Here is a 19,797-nt window from a genome sequence, read left to right on the forward strand (position 1 = left end):
TGGAACAAAATATCAGAGCAGTCAAGCACTTTGCTCCCATACCTTTTGAAAGAACCAGAAAAGCTCAAGAACAGAGCAAAATGGAGATAAGGCAACCCCTGTTTGCTTCCAAACTCTGGAATATCCCTTTTCCAAGTGTGACAATTTCACATCCAGCTGTTCCATCCAATAGTCCTATACTCTTTGAAGGATAAGCAGTAGAACTTGCAAAGAATCAGAGCCAGAAGCTTAAAGGGATCTGGAGAGAGCTGAGCTCAGTTCAAAGTCTGTATAGCAGCAGGGAACCATCTCACAATGTATAAAGCCAGGCATTAAGTGTCAGCTCAGTCAGATTTTATAAATGTACTAAATAACATTTGGCCAGGAATTCTTTCTGACTTGGAAAGAAAGCTATTCATTCTTTCTTAAAGAAATAAACCAGGAATTGATATAGGATGAGCATGTTTATGGGAGATGTTCCTTTATGTCAAACCTCCTGAACAGACTTGTACTTAAAAGAAAAAATGGCAAAATTAGTATCTTAGTTTTCCTAATGTTTGCTTTGGAACAACACTTAATTACTATATAACAGCAGTATATTGTCAAAAGTAAAAGAGAAAAAGAAAAGAAAGCCAAAATATTTTCATACCACCCATGGGCAGGTATACACTGAGGGGCCCTGTAGGGGTCGGCATGAAGGTATGTTCGTGCTACAGTGGTGTGTAGCTTAAAACCCAGAGATTTATTAACCGAACAAGTAAGGTACAGATAATTGTGGAGCTGAACTGCTGGATAGCTCAGTGGTTTAGGTATCCAGCTGTGGAGCCAGAGGTTTAGAGCATGATTCCCCACTGTGCCTCCTTGACAGGGGCTGTCCTTGATGATCCATTGGGTCCTTTCTAGCTCTGCAGTTCTAAGATTATTATTATTGCCCTGAGTTGTTCCCTCAAGCCCAGTGGAACCAGCCCCTGTGTGATATTGATCACGCACCAGGAAACTAGTCTCTGCCCAAGTGTAGCTTCAGCAAGTCTAAGTTCCAGCGGTTGGTGTCATATATTCTGTGTCCCTTATCATCCCTGGAAAATTAGACAAGAAAGGCTGTCAGTGTTGTCCACTCATGGGCTCTTTTGCTCCGTCCGAGTTCCCCTCCTAGGAACTTGTTTGAGGTGTCAACACCTTTAGCATTGGTATTGTCACCACCAGCAACATAACTTGATAGGAAACAGGGCCCTCACAGACTGATCAAAGCAATGGTTCTTGATCCAGGACTAGCAGGCCATCATGGCCTTGCGTTCCACCAGGTCTCCAGGGTTCAGCCTCCTGTTTTATGTAGGGGCTGGCAAAGCTTTCACCGTATAATTGGGGCACATTTTACATTATAAATATAAAGGATGTGCATTTTATTTCTATTAGTCTTAAAATTGTTAGTGTTTAAAAAGCTACAATAGTTTGTCTTTCTTTTCTCCCCGCCCCACGCACTTTACTTTTGCCAACATGCTGAGACAGACTAACAGGGCTGTTTCTTTGGGAAAAGCAGTATATTAGAACCCCAGTTTTGTATCTTCCCCGTGAGGAGTGGAAGCATAAGAATTCCTGTTTCGCCGTAAAAGTGAACCATAAGGAGCAGGAACTGTCTGTCACTTCTGCTTCTTGCTTCTTAATTCAAAACGAGCAACCAAAATAATTCATTGTACAAAAAAGAATTTGTAATAGAGATAGTGAGTGACTATTTAGAAAAGGATCTTTCTGCGACATAATTAGGATTTTAGCTTCAGCTTGTTTTTGTCAAAGAGTTCAACAACATTTGCAGTCTCCTTCCAATTCAGATAGATGAGATTTTTTTAAATGTGAGTGTGGGAGAGAGTGAATTTGACCAATCCACCCATCCTGGTTTTCGTGGGCCTCCTACCATTCCCTACCAGCTAAACTTTTACCAGTCTTTTTATTTTAAAGCTAATTTGCAATCCTGCTGACTGCACTCCTTCATTTTTCTCTTCCAGGAAATCCGTTGTCCAGCTGGACTTAGCCAATACAAAAAAGGCTCTCATTGTGCCTGCTTTTGAGACCCTCCGCTATCGCCTTTCTTTTCCGAAGTCAAAAGCAGAGCTGTTGTCTATGTTGGATATGGGGACCCTCTTCACATTCAGGTACTGCATACATCATTACTGCTTTCTCTCAGCACTTTTACACCCATCTGTTCCTAGAATGTCAGAATGGAGAAGAAGCAGACATGGTTGTGGATTTAGGCACACAGAAACAATGTTTAAATGTTGAAGGTTTGTGAAAATATGTTCTCACTCTCCATTGCTTAACTTCAACCATCAAAAGTCAGCTCAGGAAAATGTCTTATGCTATTTCATTGAGATAACTAGTTCTGAATAGTCACCCTATTTATAGACAAAGTGATGAAGTTATAAAATTGTCTTTTTCCTGCCAAGCTGGGTTGGTTTACCAGAGCAAGGGAGTTTTAAATAGTTGTAGAATAAGCCCTGAAAGTACCCTTGCATTTATCTTAAGCTTCTTGTTACGTGCTATCAAGTCAGATCCAACTTAGAGTGACCCAACAGGAGTTTTGAAGTAAGTAAGATATTTAAGGAGTGTTTTACCAGTTCCATTCCCCCAGCCAGTTTCTATGGCAGAGTGGGGATTCAAACCCTGTTCTCCAGAGTGCTACTCCACCACTCTATCCACCACAACACACTGGAAACCTATCTCCAACTTATTACCTGGATAATATAAAAATGGTATTGTTTCCCAGTGTTAATGATTGCATGGAAAATAATTTTGCTGATTAAGGAGCTTTAGCATCTGCCACCCATCTGCTTTAAATGAGGGCCGTGGCAGCAATTATCTGTTTCATTGTTAGGGGTAAAAGTTATACCTTGGAGAAGATGTTTGTTTGCACTGTATCTTCTCACTTTATCCATACCTTGTTCGTTTGCAGTTGCAGCTTTGGCATCTTTTTCAGTAGATCACTTTTCCAACAGTGACTTCAACCACGCAGAACTCATGCTATCATGAGACATCAGATCAGATTTAGCTATAGGATGGCATCATGGAACCAGCTGGGAGTGAGGACGGCACTTCATAAGTCAATATTGTTCTCACACTTTTGCCATGTTTCAGAGTAATTTTAGGATTGTTTTACCATTTTCACACCCCCAGTGAGCTTCCATGAGATTCAAACCCAGGCCTCCTGAGTCTTAGTTCATCACTCTGTCCACTACACTACACTTGGTATTATTTGTATGCCTGGATATATTCTGGATGGCATTTAACATTGAATGAAGTATTCTATGATCCCTGAAAGCTCAGTAGGCATCCTTCAGTCTCGAGAGACTATGGTAATGAGCTCTGAATAGAGGTCTTGGAACAGCGTCTCGTGTAGCTGAGAAGGCCAAGTGGAGAGTGACAATCCCTTCCACACTGAAGACAATCTGTCCCCTGTCCAGCTCCCTGATTTTGCTGGTTTTGGGACTGCCTCTGAAAGCTCGTGATATAGTAAATTTATTAGACCTTAATTCAACTGGTAGTGTTGACTGGCAATTGGATTTCAGTCTTAGACTTTAAGGTGCCATGAAAATCTTTGTTATTGCTTCTTTATGCCACTTGTCTAAGCAAGCATTCAAGACCTACAACATTCATGACCTCTTAGGAATGGAGAGGGGAGGTCTACCCATATTGTGGTACCCTACAGCATTGACAGGGAAAAAAATATGATTGAACTAACTGTTGCAGGGTGAACGCAGACAGACAGGCTTTTACAGCTTCTTTCAAGGGAGATAAAGGCATGCATTATAAAAGCTTAAAAGCCTTCAGCAGCCTAGAGCCAATTCTACAAGTGGGATCATGAATCTCCAGCCTGAGTTCATTTTGATCAGCACCTTCCCACTTTTGGCCAGCAGAGAAAGCAGCAGCAAAGAAATACTGCTAAATATCTGAGTTTCTCCTGTCGATGCCAAACACCAATTTCTTACATTTTCTTTTTCTCTGTTATTTGAAAGGCAGAAACTGCCTTATGCAATGTCAGAATATTGGTCAGTTCAGAATAGTATTGTCTATTCTGGATCTTGTTCAAAAGCTTGTCCTGTCTCGTCTTTTGTTCTCCTTTTCAAATGGGAGTTCTTAGGGAATGAACTCAAGCCATTCTCTCTACAAACCAGGTGCCTTAGAACTGAATTATGCTGGTTAGTGAATTCATTTCTTCAGTAGTGTTAATTCTCCTTTCCAATCTAGAGAAGGTTTTTTCCCCTAGTCTTCTGAATAAGTTCAGACATTTTAGCAATCTTCAGTCATTTATTCTGATTTTTATCTTACTCCATCTTCAGTACACTATATTTTGCATCTATATTGCCTGTACAAACATTTCTTTCTTCAGATTAGTTGGTCAGATTCAACATACTGTAATGTCAACTATGAATGTTTGCAAAAGGCAGCAATGTGGATAAAGGCATGCCACTGTTGCGACTTTAAGAGGCCCATAGTGCAGCAGTTAAACTGCAGTATTGCAGTCAAGCCTCTACTCACAATCTGCCGAAAAGGTAGCCAGCTCAAGATTGACCCAGCCGTCTATCCATCCAAGGTTGGTAAAATGAATACCCAGCTCACTGGGAGCAAGTAATTGTTTGTGTGATTGTGCAGTGAACTGCACAGAGTGCTGTAGTACTGTGGGACAGTATAGAAGTTGAAACAACAACAGCACATATTCTCATCTACACAAGCAAAATAACAAAAATATATGTCCAAACAATACGTCATGTACTTTGTTGCATTATTTCACTCATATAATCAAGACATTTTGAACCTGGAGTATCATTGTGTGAGGATAGAACTGTTAGGACATGCTGGGCAGAGGGCAATGTGTAGCCTGCATAATTCAAGTGTGAACTGCCCAGAGGGTGCTTTAAGAACTGTGGGGCGATATATAAGCAGCGTGCTTTGCTTTGCTAGCAGAAGGTGGGGGTCACTAAGAGCAAGGAAGATGATGGAAGACAGTGGGGGAGAACAGACAGGAAAAAAGGGTGGAAATGAGCCTTGAGAATTGTTCCAGGGCCAAACCCGTTTTAATGTTGACCCCAATGGGAAAGCAGGATTCAGTGTGCATTGCCTCACTTTATGACCATTGTTGGGGAACCAATTAAGTCATAAATGTGCAGTCTGCTGCATTTAGACAGGAAGGATAATACTGTATCTGAAGGACTACCTGGTTCTCTTTCTATATATTGTCCCTCACTGTTGTGATTATTGACCACTGTTGTGATTATTGTTAGCACTTAGTTTCCAACAAGAGATAACCCCAGGAATTTATTTTATTAGAAAACTGCACACAATCTGACATTGTGTGCAATGTTCATCTTGAACTGTATGGGTTTTTCAAGCCTTGCTGAAATGACTGAGGGTTCGGGGCTTGGCGCACTCTTCCCATCTGCTTTATTTTCAAGCAAATAATGAGGACAGATTGAATGGTGCTGAGGTGGAAAATGACATGTTTCTACAAAAGGAAACAGCAGGAGCCAAAAATACAATTTCTGTTTTTCTCAATTATGTAATAATTATAAAGAGTTTTTAATTAGGAAAGTAACAGCTTCCTTCCTAGCTTAAAAAAAAATCTATTAGGAAATAAAACTTCTGAGTATCAGCCTCACTTATATGATCCACCATGAATCAAAATTTTCATTGTCTAGGGAATTTATTTTACCTAGTAAGCTTTTCCCTTTTTCTGGGTGATCATCATATTTACACAGGTAAGTCTTTGCACAGTTTACGTGGCCCATCTTATTCTACCAAGCAGTCGGTAGCCCTTCCCTCCACTGCCAGCCAAGAGTTTCTGTTTTTCCTGGGGGGTGGTTTAATAAGTTTTTAGTAACCATTGAGAACCAGTTGATGGGGGAAGGCTTCTGTGACAGTGATTGCTGATCATGCCTTTAGCATCCTGAACCCTCTTACTGAGTACTAGATTGCAATCTTTCTCTCAGTGAAATTGCTTTTGTCACCTATTTCCCAAAATTGTGACCTTTCCTGCCTTTAGGCAGCTGAGAAATATAAAGTAGTTCCTCATTTCAGGTTCTTTTTTTGTCCCACCCACCCCCACCCCACAGCAAATCTAGTGATTGCCTAGATATTTTGAGTACAGAAATATATGACTTTATTCTGGATTTTGTATCAAGAGTGTTACATTAAAAAGCTTCTGACTACCTCCCCGTCTGCAGAAGAAATTGGCCTAGCCAGCTTTGCTCTTCTAAAGGAGCCACTGAGGCATTTAGGCTCTGAAACCCAATGTAAATATAACCATCTTTGCTACTGTGAACGTCATCAACAAAGCAGCCTGTTTTAATGAAATACTGTTCTGGCTGTGGAGCAAAATGAGATGGACAGGACCAAGGTTTATTGTGCTTAGGAGAAGTTTATTTAGTTAAAAATTGTGTTATCTGCAGAGGATTTACTAAACTGACTTTGAAAAACTGACAATCCCATTTAAGATTGTTTCTTGGCCGCCTAGAGTAGTCCACCACGACTAGATAGGCGGGATATAAATTAAATAAATAAATAATAATAATAATAATTCTTTGGGAAAAATCCTTAAAAGGAACAGATTCTTTAAATAACAACCAGCATTTTAATTAATTACTTTTAATGTTTTAATTGTTTTAAGAAATATTTTAATATATGGTATTTTATACTGTTTCTTAAAATGTTTTTAATGTTTTTAGGTTTTAATGTTGTACGCCGCCCAGAAGCCATTGGCAATGGTGCGGCTAAAAAATATTGTAAATAAATAAATATAAATAAATAAACATGGCCAGGCAGTCAACACCAAAACAAGTCACTGAAAAGCAATATGTATATAATGGAACTTCCACCTAAAAAATTGCCAACTCAAAAATAGACAATATCAAAAGATGATGTCATTCCATCAACTTCAAACATGACCTCAAAGTCAACAACAAACATAGACTCTCACAGTAAAAAAATCAAAGCGTTAAACAGGCATCGACACAGAAAAACTAAAAAAGGCTAGAAAGAAGGACAAACCTTTATCACCTAAGTCTAGTCAGCAATGGTATTACAGACAGTAAAATCTACAATAAACTAAAAAGAAGATCAAAATGTTGGTTCCTATTCAGATGGAGAGCTGCACAGCCCATCTGTACAAAGTATTTCTTCCCCATTGTCTTGTTCTCAATAGTTACTGTCATCACTGAAGCTCCCAACACCAGGAACTTCTCCTGCATGAGATCTAACACTTCCTCCATGATACACCAAGGAGAACAGATTAAAGATTGAGGACATGATTGAGATGAACATCACATGGCTGATCATTGCAGTATAGAGGTGAAAGTCAATCTAGATCCGCTTCAGTGGACTCCCAATATCGTACAGATCTGTATTTCACTCCATTTTTCTGACCACCACCTAACATGTTCAAATACATGGGCTGGCCTTCTTCAATGTCATATAGGGAAAGTAAACCACATATGAAGGAAAGATCCCTTCAAGATGAGAGAAGCCCATCTCACAAAAGAAAACGCTACCAAACAAAATCAAAACTGAAGTCTCCTTCACCTCAGAAATGACAGAGAGATAAAAAGAAATCAACTAGGTCACAATCTTGTTACTTATCTGATACGTATCATTTGGTATTAAGATCCCCATCAAAACATTGAAATCAGATTTCTAAGGCATATAAACAACCAGTCTCAAGTTCACAAGCTAACATGATATCATATACAATTATAGAAACAGCCATTTGACAGTCTCTCATGTTACCACCCCCAGATCCAAATTTCCTATTTATCCCAACATTTACAAAGTACAATGTCAGGTCTGTAAGATTTGTTCACAACAAGCTGGGAGCAAGTTTTTTTTTCTCATCAAGGACTCTGTAACTCTGTAAACTATTTGCAGAAAACACATGTGCTTTCTCTTTAAGATGCAAGAATGCACATGTACGTGCGTACATACAGTACGTTCATACGTACACATAGACACAGAGAGAGAGAGAGCACAGAATGATGACCAATTGTTAAAAGAACCACAGAAAGCAATATTTTATTTTAAACTACAGTTTGCTGTATCACAGAGGTTCTGCAACTGAATCACACTCTCACTGGAAGCTTTGTACAGATGAGGAATCACAATAGAGAAAAGTATGACACTTCATGTATTCCATGGAAAGTAATTTCCTTCTGTGTTTCTAAGTACTAATGCAAGTATTTTGTATGTTTTCCCTCACAACATTTGTGGCACATGGTAGATATCAGCCAGCAGATAGGAACTACTATTTCCACCCCTTATGTGACATTCATATGTTAACATATAGAAGATAAAACTGTTTATGTTGTTGCTAGGTTCTATTGCATTTTATCATTTATAAGGAGAATTTTATTCTTGTGTTTATTATGTGAATTATTCTTGTGCTGTGTACTGGGCTGGGTCTCTTTGGAGAGAAGAATGGCATATAAATGAAAGTAGTAAGTAAGTAAGTAAGTTCCCCATTTTGAGTCGAACATTTCCAGCATGTCCATAGATGAATTAAGGTTCTGTCTCAGGACTTCTAAGTCCAAATGCTGCAACACATCTACTTAATTCCTGTGTTTATTCCTAGTGGACATTTGAAAACACTGCAATACATGTTACCTGTGATTTAACTATTTCTTTGAATCAATGAGATGTGTGGCGAGAGCCCACGTCAGTGATTTCTGGAAAGGCGTAAAGACCATAAATGCAAGAGAAAAATATTGATTGTTGTTTTAATAGGGTGAGCTCAACTTATGCTTGGATAGGCCTTGCTGTGACATGAATGAGATTAACAAAATATAAAAGGATGCTTTCCTAGAAATTTAATTGATTGTCTCAGATGGAATTGTGTAGATGCCACATGGCAACAAAATGATAGCTGTGATGGCACTGAAAGTATCTGTCTAGGCTTTTATTTAATGCATTTATTGATCTGACTTGCAGCAGCAAAAACAAAGGAGCACCTCTTTGGAATTCTGCATGCTTTGAAAACAAGCTGCAGAATTTAAAATAATAAGCTATTATCACCACTGGAAATTCAGTCTAAGCTTATTTCCAGGAGATTTATCTGCATGCCAACATCTCATATGTGCTTTCCAGCACTGGCACTTTTTCTAAACCAGAATGAAATATCACAGTCCAGTGATGCAATTTGTGTGTGTGTGTGTGTGTGTGTGTGTGTGTGTGTGTGTGTGTGTGTGTGTGTGTGTGTGTGTGTGTGTGTGTGTGTGTGTGTGTGTGTGTGTGTGTGTGTGTGTGTGTGTGTGTGTGTGTGTGTGTGTGTGTGTGTGTCCTTTTGCAATTAAACACTGGCTGTAAAATTAAGACTACCAACTATAATTATAGAAAAACACAGACTCCGTCCTATATGGTCTCCAAAATTCCATATAAGCTATGTTTTCTGGTATTCCAGTAGTGATCACTGATCAGTTTGTCAGGTGGCTTGCAAGATTTGCTCTAGGTCAATGGTTTTTCAGCCAATGGGTTTTCTTGTCTATTCAAGGTATCATGTCTGGACAAAAGGGCATGCGCCAACAAACTTCGCTAAATGGCGAACAGCTACCACGCCATATCGAGTTGAGTGGGAAGCAGACTTTGAGCCATATGTCGTGGTAAGGCGGGACTGCCCAGAGTATGACCGAAGATTTGTTGGATTTGGCTGGAATAAAGTTGCCCACATCATGGAACTGGATGCGCAGGTGAGGAAGAAAAGAAGTTTTAGTTGTGCTATTTCTCTAACCGGTGATATTCTGAAAATCTGTATCCTGTGTAGATGTAGTGAATTTAAAAGAGGCTTGCCCCTTCATGTTGGATCGCCATGGGTCAGTAGAAGGATCCAGGAGAAAACAAACCAGCTGTGGATTCCTTGGAAATAAAAGGAAGAGTTGTGTGTATCACCTAAGCTGTCAAAACTAAAATATAATTAATCATTTCTACTGACTGGCAATATATTAGCCATCTCTCCTTAATGCTTGTTTCTGTGGGATGCTAGACCTAATGTAGTTACTGTAACAGCCACCCTCACACTTCACAGAGTAGTTGCTACTTTACTATAAAATCTGCTGCCACCAACTTATCCTTGAAAATCAAGCGAAGGACAAGTGTAACTTTGAAAAACAAAAACTGGTTTATTGATTACAGTAAATAAAAATAGTGAATCACTGGTAAAGAATCAATTAGTCAATCACTGTTCTTAAATCACTGGCTCACACAGACTATTTCTCACTGACAGGCTACCTCACTCACTATAATTAACAATCACTTTCAACTCTCAGCTTAGACTCTAATCTCCAATCTCTCCTCACACACTCTTCACCCCCCTTTTTATACTAGCTCCTCCCCTTAAATTCCACCCTTCGTCACACCATAGGCTGATGACTCACTGCCCAGCTGTGATGGACATGTGATGTTACGTCTGCCCGTTACAGTTATGCTCATAGATGTTGTGTTCAGATATAGCCAAAAGTCTTCCTACCTCAGTTCCTTTCTAAATTACAAATTGAATGGTTACAGATTGCTCAATACTCAGACTGCTAGTTATAACTCTTCTTCATGATCTGATTTAGCATATGTGGGAAGCTTACATGGAGCTTTCGACCCCATATGAAAAAGAGGGGGGGGGACGAAAACACAACTGCTGATTATACAACATGGCTCTTCACTATTTAAAAATTATGCTCTCCTGAATTGTTGTGGGGGGGTTGATTTTGGGAAGAGATTTCTTATTACAGAAGAGGGGAGTAATCTTCCATCAAACATAAATACATGCCACACAAAAAAGTGTCAAATACTGTACAGTGTAATCATTCCTTCCTCCTAGACGTAACAAGCATGAGGAGACAGACAGCAGCGTCACCTCTCTGAGCAAAACAGTTTGCCAAGAGAGTTGGATCTGGATCACATACTCCACACCACCTCCCTTTAAAAGAGCATTTACCCATTTAAAAGAAAGGAAATGCTTTTGCCTCCTCTTCCATATCTCCTAAAAGAAGGTTGAAACAATGGGGAGGGGAGGGAGGTCTTTCTATGACAAAATTAGTTAAAAGGGAGCTCCTCTCTGAGCAAAACATTAATCAGAAGAAGCTGGGAGACATTATGAAAGGGCAAGAGGATTTCATAGCAGTTCTTTTTTCTTGAAGTTCACAAGTCCAGTCAAGTGGAAAACCAGTTCACACTGCTCAACAATGTGTCATAGAAAAGTTAGGTCATCAAGAAAGTCATATAGACAGACAGAAAAGGAGCAGCTAATGGGTGGCATGGCATTGCAAACCCTTCTTATCCCCCTAGGGTCTACTTTTCCCCCCATCAAACCTCACTGATAGATAGGGTGCAATTTAAGGAAAAGTGCACAATGTCATTATAAAGGGAAGTGACTACAGAGGTCTTTTTCGGCACTTATGTGCTCTCATATGGATATGTATAATATGTTTGACTGAAATTTTTCAAATTTTGCATTTTTATTGTTGCCACTTCATGAGATTTTTATAATGTTCTTTTTAAATTTTGGCTGAGGGTCTTCATTCCAATAGTCTAGGATGTCCACTGGCCTCTAAGGAATGCTTTCAAGCGCCCCCATCTCCTTATGGCTCTTGAATCTCATGAGCCGAGCTTGTTTTATCAGTGTCTTTTAAGGCTCCTACAACCAATATTTAAAACTCAAAGAATGGGTGTGATCAGGAGAGGTGGCCCACTTCTCCAGCAACCAGTACATGTGGACAAATGTCTTTCTTTGCTCACACTGCCATTGGCCATGCAGTCACTCTGAACTCCTTAAACTCCAGGCCTGGTTTTATGATGTATTTTATTTCCCTCCCATTTACTATTTTACAACCATTTCAAACCTCTGCCAGCCTGAGTGACTGTTATTCTCTGAGAAGGACATTTTTGATCAAGCCTGTAAATATGTCATCTCTTCCCACAATCTTTAAATCCATAAAGTCCTGTAATTTGCCAACCAGTCTACTATCAAACACTCAAGATTTTACATGACCCAAGCTGTCAACATTCACCTTCCTGTTGATATGTTTTGTTGATGTTTTGCGGGATAGCTGGGGTACTGAGAGCGTGCCACAAACTTAATCACTGCACCTCTGTAGGCTTTTTGTGAGGTCACAGCCCAACTTCAGTCCATATTCCAAGGAGATTAAGAGAGGCACTAGGAAATGAGGATCTGCTTTATACCAAGTCAGAGGACTGGTCCACTGAGTTCAGTATTTTCTGCCCAGGGGACTGGGTAGTCTTTCAGATATTGTTGGACAGTTACTCACCTTTGGCTGTTCTTTGCTAGGGTTGAGTGGTATTGCAGTCCAGCAACATCTAGACAACCATATATTCTCCATTCTTTATGGACAGGTGCTAATGTTCTAGGTTTCAGGTAGGAGATAGCAGTGACAGAACTTGGGACCTTATTCATGAAAAACATGTGTTCCAGACTGAATTGTGGATTTAAAAAAAAAAGACGTGGAGATCTAAAATAGCAGATGAATTTAAAATGTCCATACGGGAGTGATTTACTAGCAAGATCAGTTACTTGCAGGATAACCACAGGACCCGGCATTCCCATTCTTCACCCACTCACTTTTTGTAGAACACACTGGAACTAACCTGCTGCACTGCTTTTTTTTTTTGGTCATGTTACCATATGCTTTATAGTATGTCCTGCTATGGCATTTCTAGAGCTTTTACAGAGTGCCTTTTCACTACAAGCACCTCTTGTCCATACTCGCTTCCTGTTCCATGCAGTGCTGTATCTGTAATGAACCCCCCTCCCAACTCATTGCTTTTTAATTACTTCCTCTTGCTGCTCTAGGGAGGGGATCACAAGTCTGGTCTCAGTGTGAGAGTTTAGTTCTTTAATGCAGTATTGCTGTTTTGCAACTAGAAAAGAAAAACGAAAGAAAACTGGTACCTCATGTTTATTCAGAAAGAGAATAGTGACAGCTTAATTAAAGGTGAAGTGATTGAGAAGCTATAAGCAGAGGTTTCAAGGAGGAAGCTTCTAATTACAGTTGCAGTGGATCTTTGCTGACCACCACCTGACTAAAAATTATAAAAACTCTTGGCCACAGAGGTAAACACAGCCAGATAATATGGCAGTGTACCCAATTTTCTATGATCCCACCTCTATTTCCAGCTACTTTTAGGGAAGCAAAGGTTCAGCAGTTCTAGCATCCGCACAAAATAAGCATGCTTCACCTTGCAATGGGCAGGGAAGAGCCTTATGATGAGAGACAATTGACAAGGGTTTCTAGGGTACCATCTCTAATATCATCTGGCTGATCTGGTTGATTCCACTGCTGTAAAGTAAGATACTCGTATATCATAAAGTTATCATTAAAGAAAATTGGACATGAGTTAGATAGATGCATACAGAATCGCTTTTGTCATTCCGAGTGTCCACACCAAATGCCACAGAAGCATACTCTCTATATAAACCTCTGATTGTGTGTGATACAGAAAGAGCAAGCAGAGGCACATTTTAAATGGGGGCTTCGGCACTGCAAAAAATAAATTTTGGTGATCAACAATAATCCTAGGGTCACAGGAATAGAACAAATGGAAATTGATGAAACATGGATTACATGGGCCCTTCACCCCCTGCAACTGTATAATAAATAACAATTACTATCTCCCCCACCCCCCCCGAATTTTGTAATGTTTTGCTAGTCTTCTGCATTTGTCTGTCTGTGCCCTCTTTACTAAGAGCCTGGTATACTTGATGTAAATGCAGCTTCCAAGTGCTTTCAGATGCCTGTCCTTTCACTGAGGCCCTGTAATAAATTCAGAGTGATTAACATGGAGCTACAGCTTGCTCAGAGAAGAGCTACTTAAGACAGGCTCAGGTGGCCCCGGGTTACAAAGCCATAATTCTTTGAAATAGCAGCCCAGGGTGAGATGAACAGCATTTCAACTGTCATTCTTTAGTGATGGCAAAATCCCCCAGATTTAATGCCCCATGTATTTGGATGTATCTCTGATATGTGCTGCCACCAAGTGCAACATCAAAACCGGGAAAAAAATGGGAGAGAACTCAGTTTGGTTTGAGGATCCTGGGTTTGGAATTCTCACAAATTATGCTTCCAGTTGCCCTATAAAATATACAGGTGCAGTGCAGGGATGATACTGATTCTGTACAAAGTATGAATTGCAAATCAAGAATTAATCTTTCGAATGCACCTTCTGTCCCTCCTTTCTTTAGGCTCTCAGATCAAATCTTCCCTTCCTTTCGTCTGCCCTGATTATGGTTCTGTGTACTTGGTTAATGCAAACCATTACAGCCAGCATTTGCACCTAACGTTTTTATTAAATGAGAATACTGGCTAGTTAGAGCAGAGAGAGTATTCAATCACAGAAATCCTGTTCCTAGGATCTCCTTTAGCTATATTCCTACTTTATAAGCAAGGGCTTACGAAATTATTTTCAAAAACCAATGTAACTAACAGTCAGTTACAACACTGAAGTGCAATATTAGATGCAATGCAGACAGATACCACTGCAATAAGCCAATTATAGAAACAGATCAGAGAGAAAAGTGCATAATTCCTAGCTCACTTTTTCCTGCAGCTCATTCAGTTACCAAAGGCCTGCCTGTAAAAAAAAATATCTCTGCCTGTGGAGAGAAGTAATGCAGAAGCCTAGCCAACTTAGCCTCTCATGGAAGGGATCTCTGCAGTCTGGAAACAGCCACCCATAAAACCCTCTTTTGTTTTCTCATCAGACACGCCTGTGGGGACCATGGGACCAAGAGGAAGATTTTAGAACCAGGACGGGTTCATATGGGAAGAAACAGTCCTTCAGGCAGCTTGGACCTAAGTCATATGAGGCTTTATAGGTCACAACCAGCACTTTGAACTGAGGCCGGATACAATCTAGTTGCTCGTGAAACTGTTGTAGCAGGAAAATTAAATGATTTCCTTTAAACAACCCTGGTCAACAGTCTGGCTGCAGCTGCAGCACTTTGAACCAGTCCTCAGAGGCGGCTGCATTAGAGCACATTACAGTAATCATAGCAGGATGTAACTATGGCATGTACCACTGTAGCCAAGTCAGATGTCGACAACAATGGGCAGAGCTGGCACACTAGTTTTGATTAGTGCAAATGTACTCCCAGTGATCACTGAAATCAGGGCACCTAGGCTTAGGGTTGAATTGAGGAAGTAAAACTGCACAAATTGAGAACCTTAGCTTTCAGGGATGTGTAACCCCATTCAGGATCAGTTCATATCCCTGATCTGCCTGTTGGTTGACCAGGAGCTCCTCTGTTTTGTCTAGTTTAAGCTTCAGTTTATGTGCCACCATCCAGTCCAATATTGGTACCAGACTCTTTTTTTAAAGAATCAAAACAGCTTCCTTGTAAAGGAGTGGTAGAGCTGGGTGTCCTCAACCTACTGGTGGCACTAAGGCCCAAAACCCCAAACAATCTCAACTTCCATATATATGTTAAGTGCCACAGGTAGCAGATCAGAACTCTGAGGAATGCCACAGGCCAGTGCCATTGAACAGGGGTTTCCTAGCACAGCCCTCCAGGGAGGGCAAGACTCATAGCAAAAGAATGCTCCAAGTCCCACCTCAGACAGGCAACCCAGAAACATATTGCTATCAGTAGTTTCCGGTGATGCTGAAAGGTCCAGTAGAACCAACAGAGTTGCTCTTCCCTACTTAGTTCCCAGCACACAGCATACACGAAGGCAACCAAAGCTATCTCCACTGCATAACCAGGCCTGATGCCAGATCAAAACATATCCAGATAATCCATGTGATCTAGGATTCCCAGGAACTGCGACGCCATCACATACTCCAGTACCTGCAGAAATGAATACTGGAGACTCGCTGTAGGGTTGTTCCACTTCCCCTTGGTTTTTCCATGAGGCAGAAAGGGCAAGGATCCAGCAAAGACATGACTCTTACCTCTGCTGATAACCAAAACCCAGCAAAGGAGGAAAGGATTCCTGCTGGAGATGGAATGTCCCCCAGAGGTCCAAATTACAGTGGAACTTCTAGTTATGAACTTAATCCGTCCCAGAAGATGTTCGTTAGTTGAAACGTTAGTAAGTAGAAGCTCCATTTCCCATAGGAATGCACTGCAAACCGATTAATCTGTTCCGGCCGAAGAAACAGATTAATCCATGCGGGGACTGCAAAGTCCCATGCTGGGACTGCAAAAAAACATAAACATACAGACAGAAAAACAAGAATACAGGAACATAACCCCCCCAGCCCAAACCTATCCTCCAAAACCCACCCAGAATAACTTTTTTTAAAAAAGGAGCACCTTACCTGTTCGAAACCTCCCGGGGGTCCCCCGTCGCCACAATCATCACCATCAGAGACCTCCTGGGGGTCCCCCGCTGTCACGATCGCCACCTTTGGAAGCCTCCCGGGGCTTCCCCACCCCAATGCAGGTTTTCCCGGGGTATGCCGGGCCTACCAGGGGAAGCCCTGGTAGACCAGGCCAACTAGGGGAAGCCCTAGTAGACCAGGGCTTCCCCTGGTAGGCCCAGTCAACCCTGGGAAAGCCTGCATTGGGGTGGGGAAGCCCTGTGAGGCCTCTGAAGGTGGCAATTGCGACGGCGGGGAACCCCCGGAAGGTCTCTAATTGTGGCAATCACGGCAGCGGGGGACCCCCGGGAGGCCTCCGAAGGTGGCAATTGCAACAGTGAGGGACCCCTGGGAGGCTGAGCCTCCCTTTTCCTAAACGTTGAGGTGAACGCCTCTTCGCCACCAACGGTTAGCAAATTAAAATTTCCCACCCTTTTCCCCTGCCTTTTTTTAATTCCTATCTTGAAGCTCCGTTTGCAAGTAGAAGCAAAATTTTGTGAACGGAGCTGTTCATAAGTTGGATTGTTCGTAGGTAGGGACGTTCGTAGTAAGGGACGTGGTAGCGCTGCGGGCTAAACCTCAGAAGCCTGTGCTGCAGGGTCAGAATACCAGCAGTCGTAAGGTCGAATTCACGCGACGGAGTAAGCGCCCGTCGCTCATCCCAGCTCCCACCAACCTAGCGGTTCGAAAGCATGCAAATGCAAGTAGATCAATAGGGACCACCTTGGTGGGAAGGTAACAGCGTTCCGTGTCTAAGTCGCACTAGCCATGTAACCACGGAAGATTGTCTTCGGACAAAGCGCTGGCTCTGTGGCTTGGAAACGGGGATGAGCACCGCCCCCCAGAGTCGAACACGAATGGACAAAAATTGTCAAGGGGAACCTTTACCTTTACCTAGGGACGTTCGTAAGTAGAGGTTCCACTGTATATGTTACAGAAAGCCTGCTATTATACTGGATTCACAATAGCATGTCAGATACATGATTCAGACACATATTAATGTCTGCGCAATCTGATTTGCAAACATTTTTTTATCTTGAAGACTAGTCAACAAAATGAGCTAATTTGCAACCTACAGAAGGTGAGAAAGATTTCCCACTGAGAATCACATGCAATTCACATTGAAGTTCCACTTTTTTAACAATGAGTTATCTGCAGTGTAATTTAACTCTCAGTTTGCAAACCCCAATTGGGACACCAGACTGTTATCTGCAACAATTGCAAAAGTGTCCAAGTGCTTGCATGCAGAGACATACAAGAAAGTGGGGAGGGAGGGAATAAGGTGATTTCAGTAGCCACTGCTATGTTGCCCGTGTTTAACATGTGCCTCTCTTCCTCAGGAGTATGAATTCACAGTACTGCCGAATGCTTACATGATCCACATGCCGCATGCTCCCAGCTTTGACATCACCAAATTCCGCTCCAACAAGCAATATCGTATCTGTCTCAAAACCCTCAAGGAAGAGTTCCAGCAGGATATGTCGCGCCGCTATGGCTTTGCAGCACTAAAATATCTCACGGCCGAGAACAACAGCTAGCACAACAAGGACTGGAAAACAGACTTGAAAGGAGGAGCCATTTCATGTGTGCACCCCCAGTCCTTTAGCCTGGAACTGAGAGACACCTTTGTTTTTGTTTTTTAAAACCACATCAAGCAGTTCTAACAGTAGAGATTTGGAACAAGATGTCTCTGGACTTACGCTCAGAAGCCGCCACTCGCCCACCACCCTCAGGCCTTTGGTTTTATTGCCCACAAGGTGTGAATACATGGGTCAAGGGAAGCCGTGCCCACATCCATTGGCAGCACACAGGGTGGTTGGAACTGTGGGGAGTGCATATTTGTTCTTACAAATGCACAGCAAAAAACAGATCTTCTTTGGAATATAGGCTTTCATGTTGCTATTTAATAATTCCACATTTTTAAAAAAATATATATGTAAAGGAAGATCTTCAGGTCACAGTCCTGTGAATTAACAGGGTGGGGGCTACTTCTCCCAAAAGGGAATTTGCATCGTAAAACAGATGTTGTCTGGCTGTTGTCTGCCAGAGAAGAACACTGTAAAGCAGGATGAATCAGATTTCCCTAGTCAGAGGAAGAGGAACTGTATCTAATAAATGTGATTTCTGGAAAATTATCTATGGAAACAGTCACTGTATTACTGTGTCAGCATTTCTGTGGCATTTCACATGCTCATTTCTCTAATGCTGCAAAGATGGACTCTTCTCCAATGCCCCACCACTGCCACCGGCTTTGACCATGCCCCTTTCTTTCTTTAATCTAAATTACACCCTTTTGCGTTTCATGTTCATTCCTAGCTCAGCCATTCACCCAAGAAGATCTGTGCTTTTAGTGTTTTGGGAAGGGACTGCTAGCGTAAGCTCTGTTCCCAGTTGAGAAGGGTTTGTCCATGTATCTCCACTGAAACAAGTGGCCAGATTTGAATTCTACCAATTATTTAAGATAGAGAGAGAGAGGAAGGAAGGAAGGAAGGAAGGAAGGAAGGAAGGAAGAAAGGAAGGAAGGAAGGACGGACGGACGGACGGACGGACGGACGGACGGACGGACGGACGGACGGACGGACGGACACAGATTGGTCAATTTTAGCAAGGGGTGAATTGCAGTCCATGGGCTCTTCTGTTGCACACCTGCCTGATTTTTTTAAAAGACCCTGCACATTTGTGTGCAAGCAGACACCAGCACCAAGTAGGGTGTCTGAAATGTGACCGTTAGGACTCAGTAGCCACAAGGTGCTACAAATGCTTGAGAAAGTACTCCAGTAAAGGAGTTTGTTGTAACAGAAGGAACAAAATTAAAAGAAAATTAAAAGGAAGTTATAACAAACTTCCCATGGAAGTGGGGGAGAAGATAATGTTTGCAGGGATCTTGGTGATGTTTGTTTGGACATGGGTTTGTTCAGGTATCTCTAGCGGGGTTTAATTGACAGCCACTGCAACAGGTCGGAATATATGACAAGTGTAGCTGAGGAATGTGAACAAGCAACAGACACATCCACCCAACCAGACACTGGATGTTTTATTATTTTCTTTATTTCTTCAGTATTAATGTTGTGTTTACATGGATGGAGAAGATGAGGTTTAATGCACTACCCTTATTTGGGGCTACTTGTACTTGGTTGCAATGTTACTGAGAGAGAAGAATTTGAATAAATGAGAAATATGTCTCTCTTCCTTCCCTGGACAATGGAAGCACTTGGAGTGTGATGTTTTCTTGGAGTTAATCCACCATAAGATGATCAGCAAGGAATACATTAAGGAAAACAAAGATGTAGCTCCAAATCAAGAACTCTAGAAAAATTCCCAATTTGAGAGACTTACATCTCAGATGTAAGGGATCCAGCTAGTCATCTGCAGACTGGTGAATGGCATGAACTACTGAACGTCAAACTATGATTGATCTTAACTATAATATTGTAGCCACTGGTCAGGTGTAAGAGCAAGGCTTTGCCTTCAGATATAATTAAT

The 19,797-nt window shown here is 41.5% G+C and overlaps 1 protein-coding gene across 4 annotated transcripts in view; it reads left to right on the forward strand.

Moving 5' to 3' along the window:
* Positions 1 to 19,521, forward strand: part of LARGE1 (LARGE xylosyl- and glucuronyltransferase 1) — a 421,577-nt gene extending 402,056 nt beyond the window's left edge. For all 4 annotated transcript variants that reach the window (XM_020809629.3, XM_073000045.2, XM_073000044.2 and 1 more), the window contains 3 exons: positions 1,980 to 2,126; positions 9,500 to 9,695; positions 17,655 to 19,521. In XM_020809629.3, the coding sequence (XP_020665288.1) occupies positions 1,980 to 2,126; positions 9,500 to 9,695; positions 17,655 to 17,852 (541 nt within the window). In that variant the 3' untranslated portion in view covers positions 17,853 to 19,521. The remainder of the gene's footprint in view (positions 1 to 1,979; positions 2,127 to 9,499; positions 9,696 to 17,654) is intronic.
* Positions 19,522 to 19,797: the final 276 nt, after the last annotated feature.

The sequence above is a fragment of the Pogona vitticeps genome, chromosome 5 (genome assembly GCF_051106095.1).
Source record: "Pogona vitticeps strain Pit_001003342236 chromosome 5, PviZW2.1, whole genome shotgun sequence".
NCBI classification, from domain to species: Eukaryota; Metazoa; Chordata; class Lepidosauria; order Squamata; family Agamidae; genus Pogona; species Pogona vitticeps.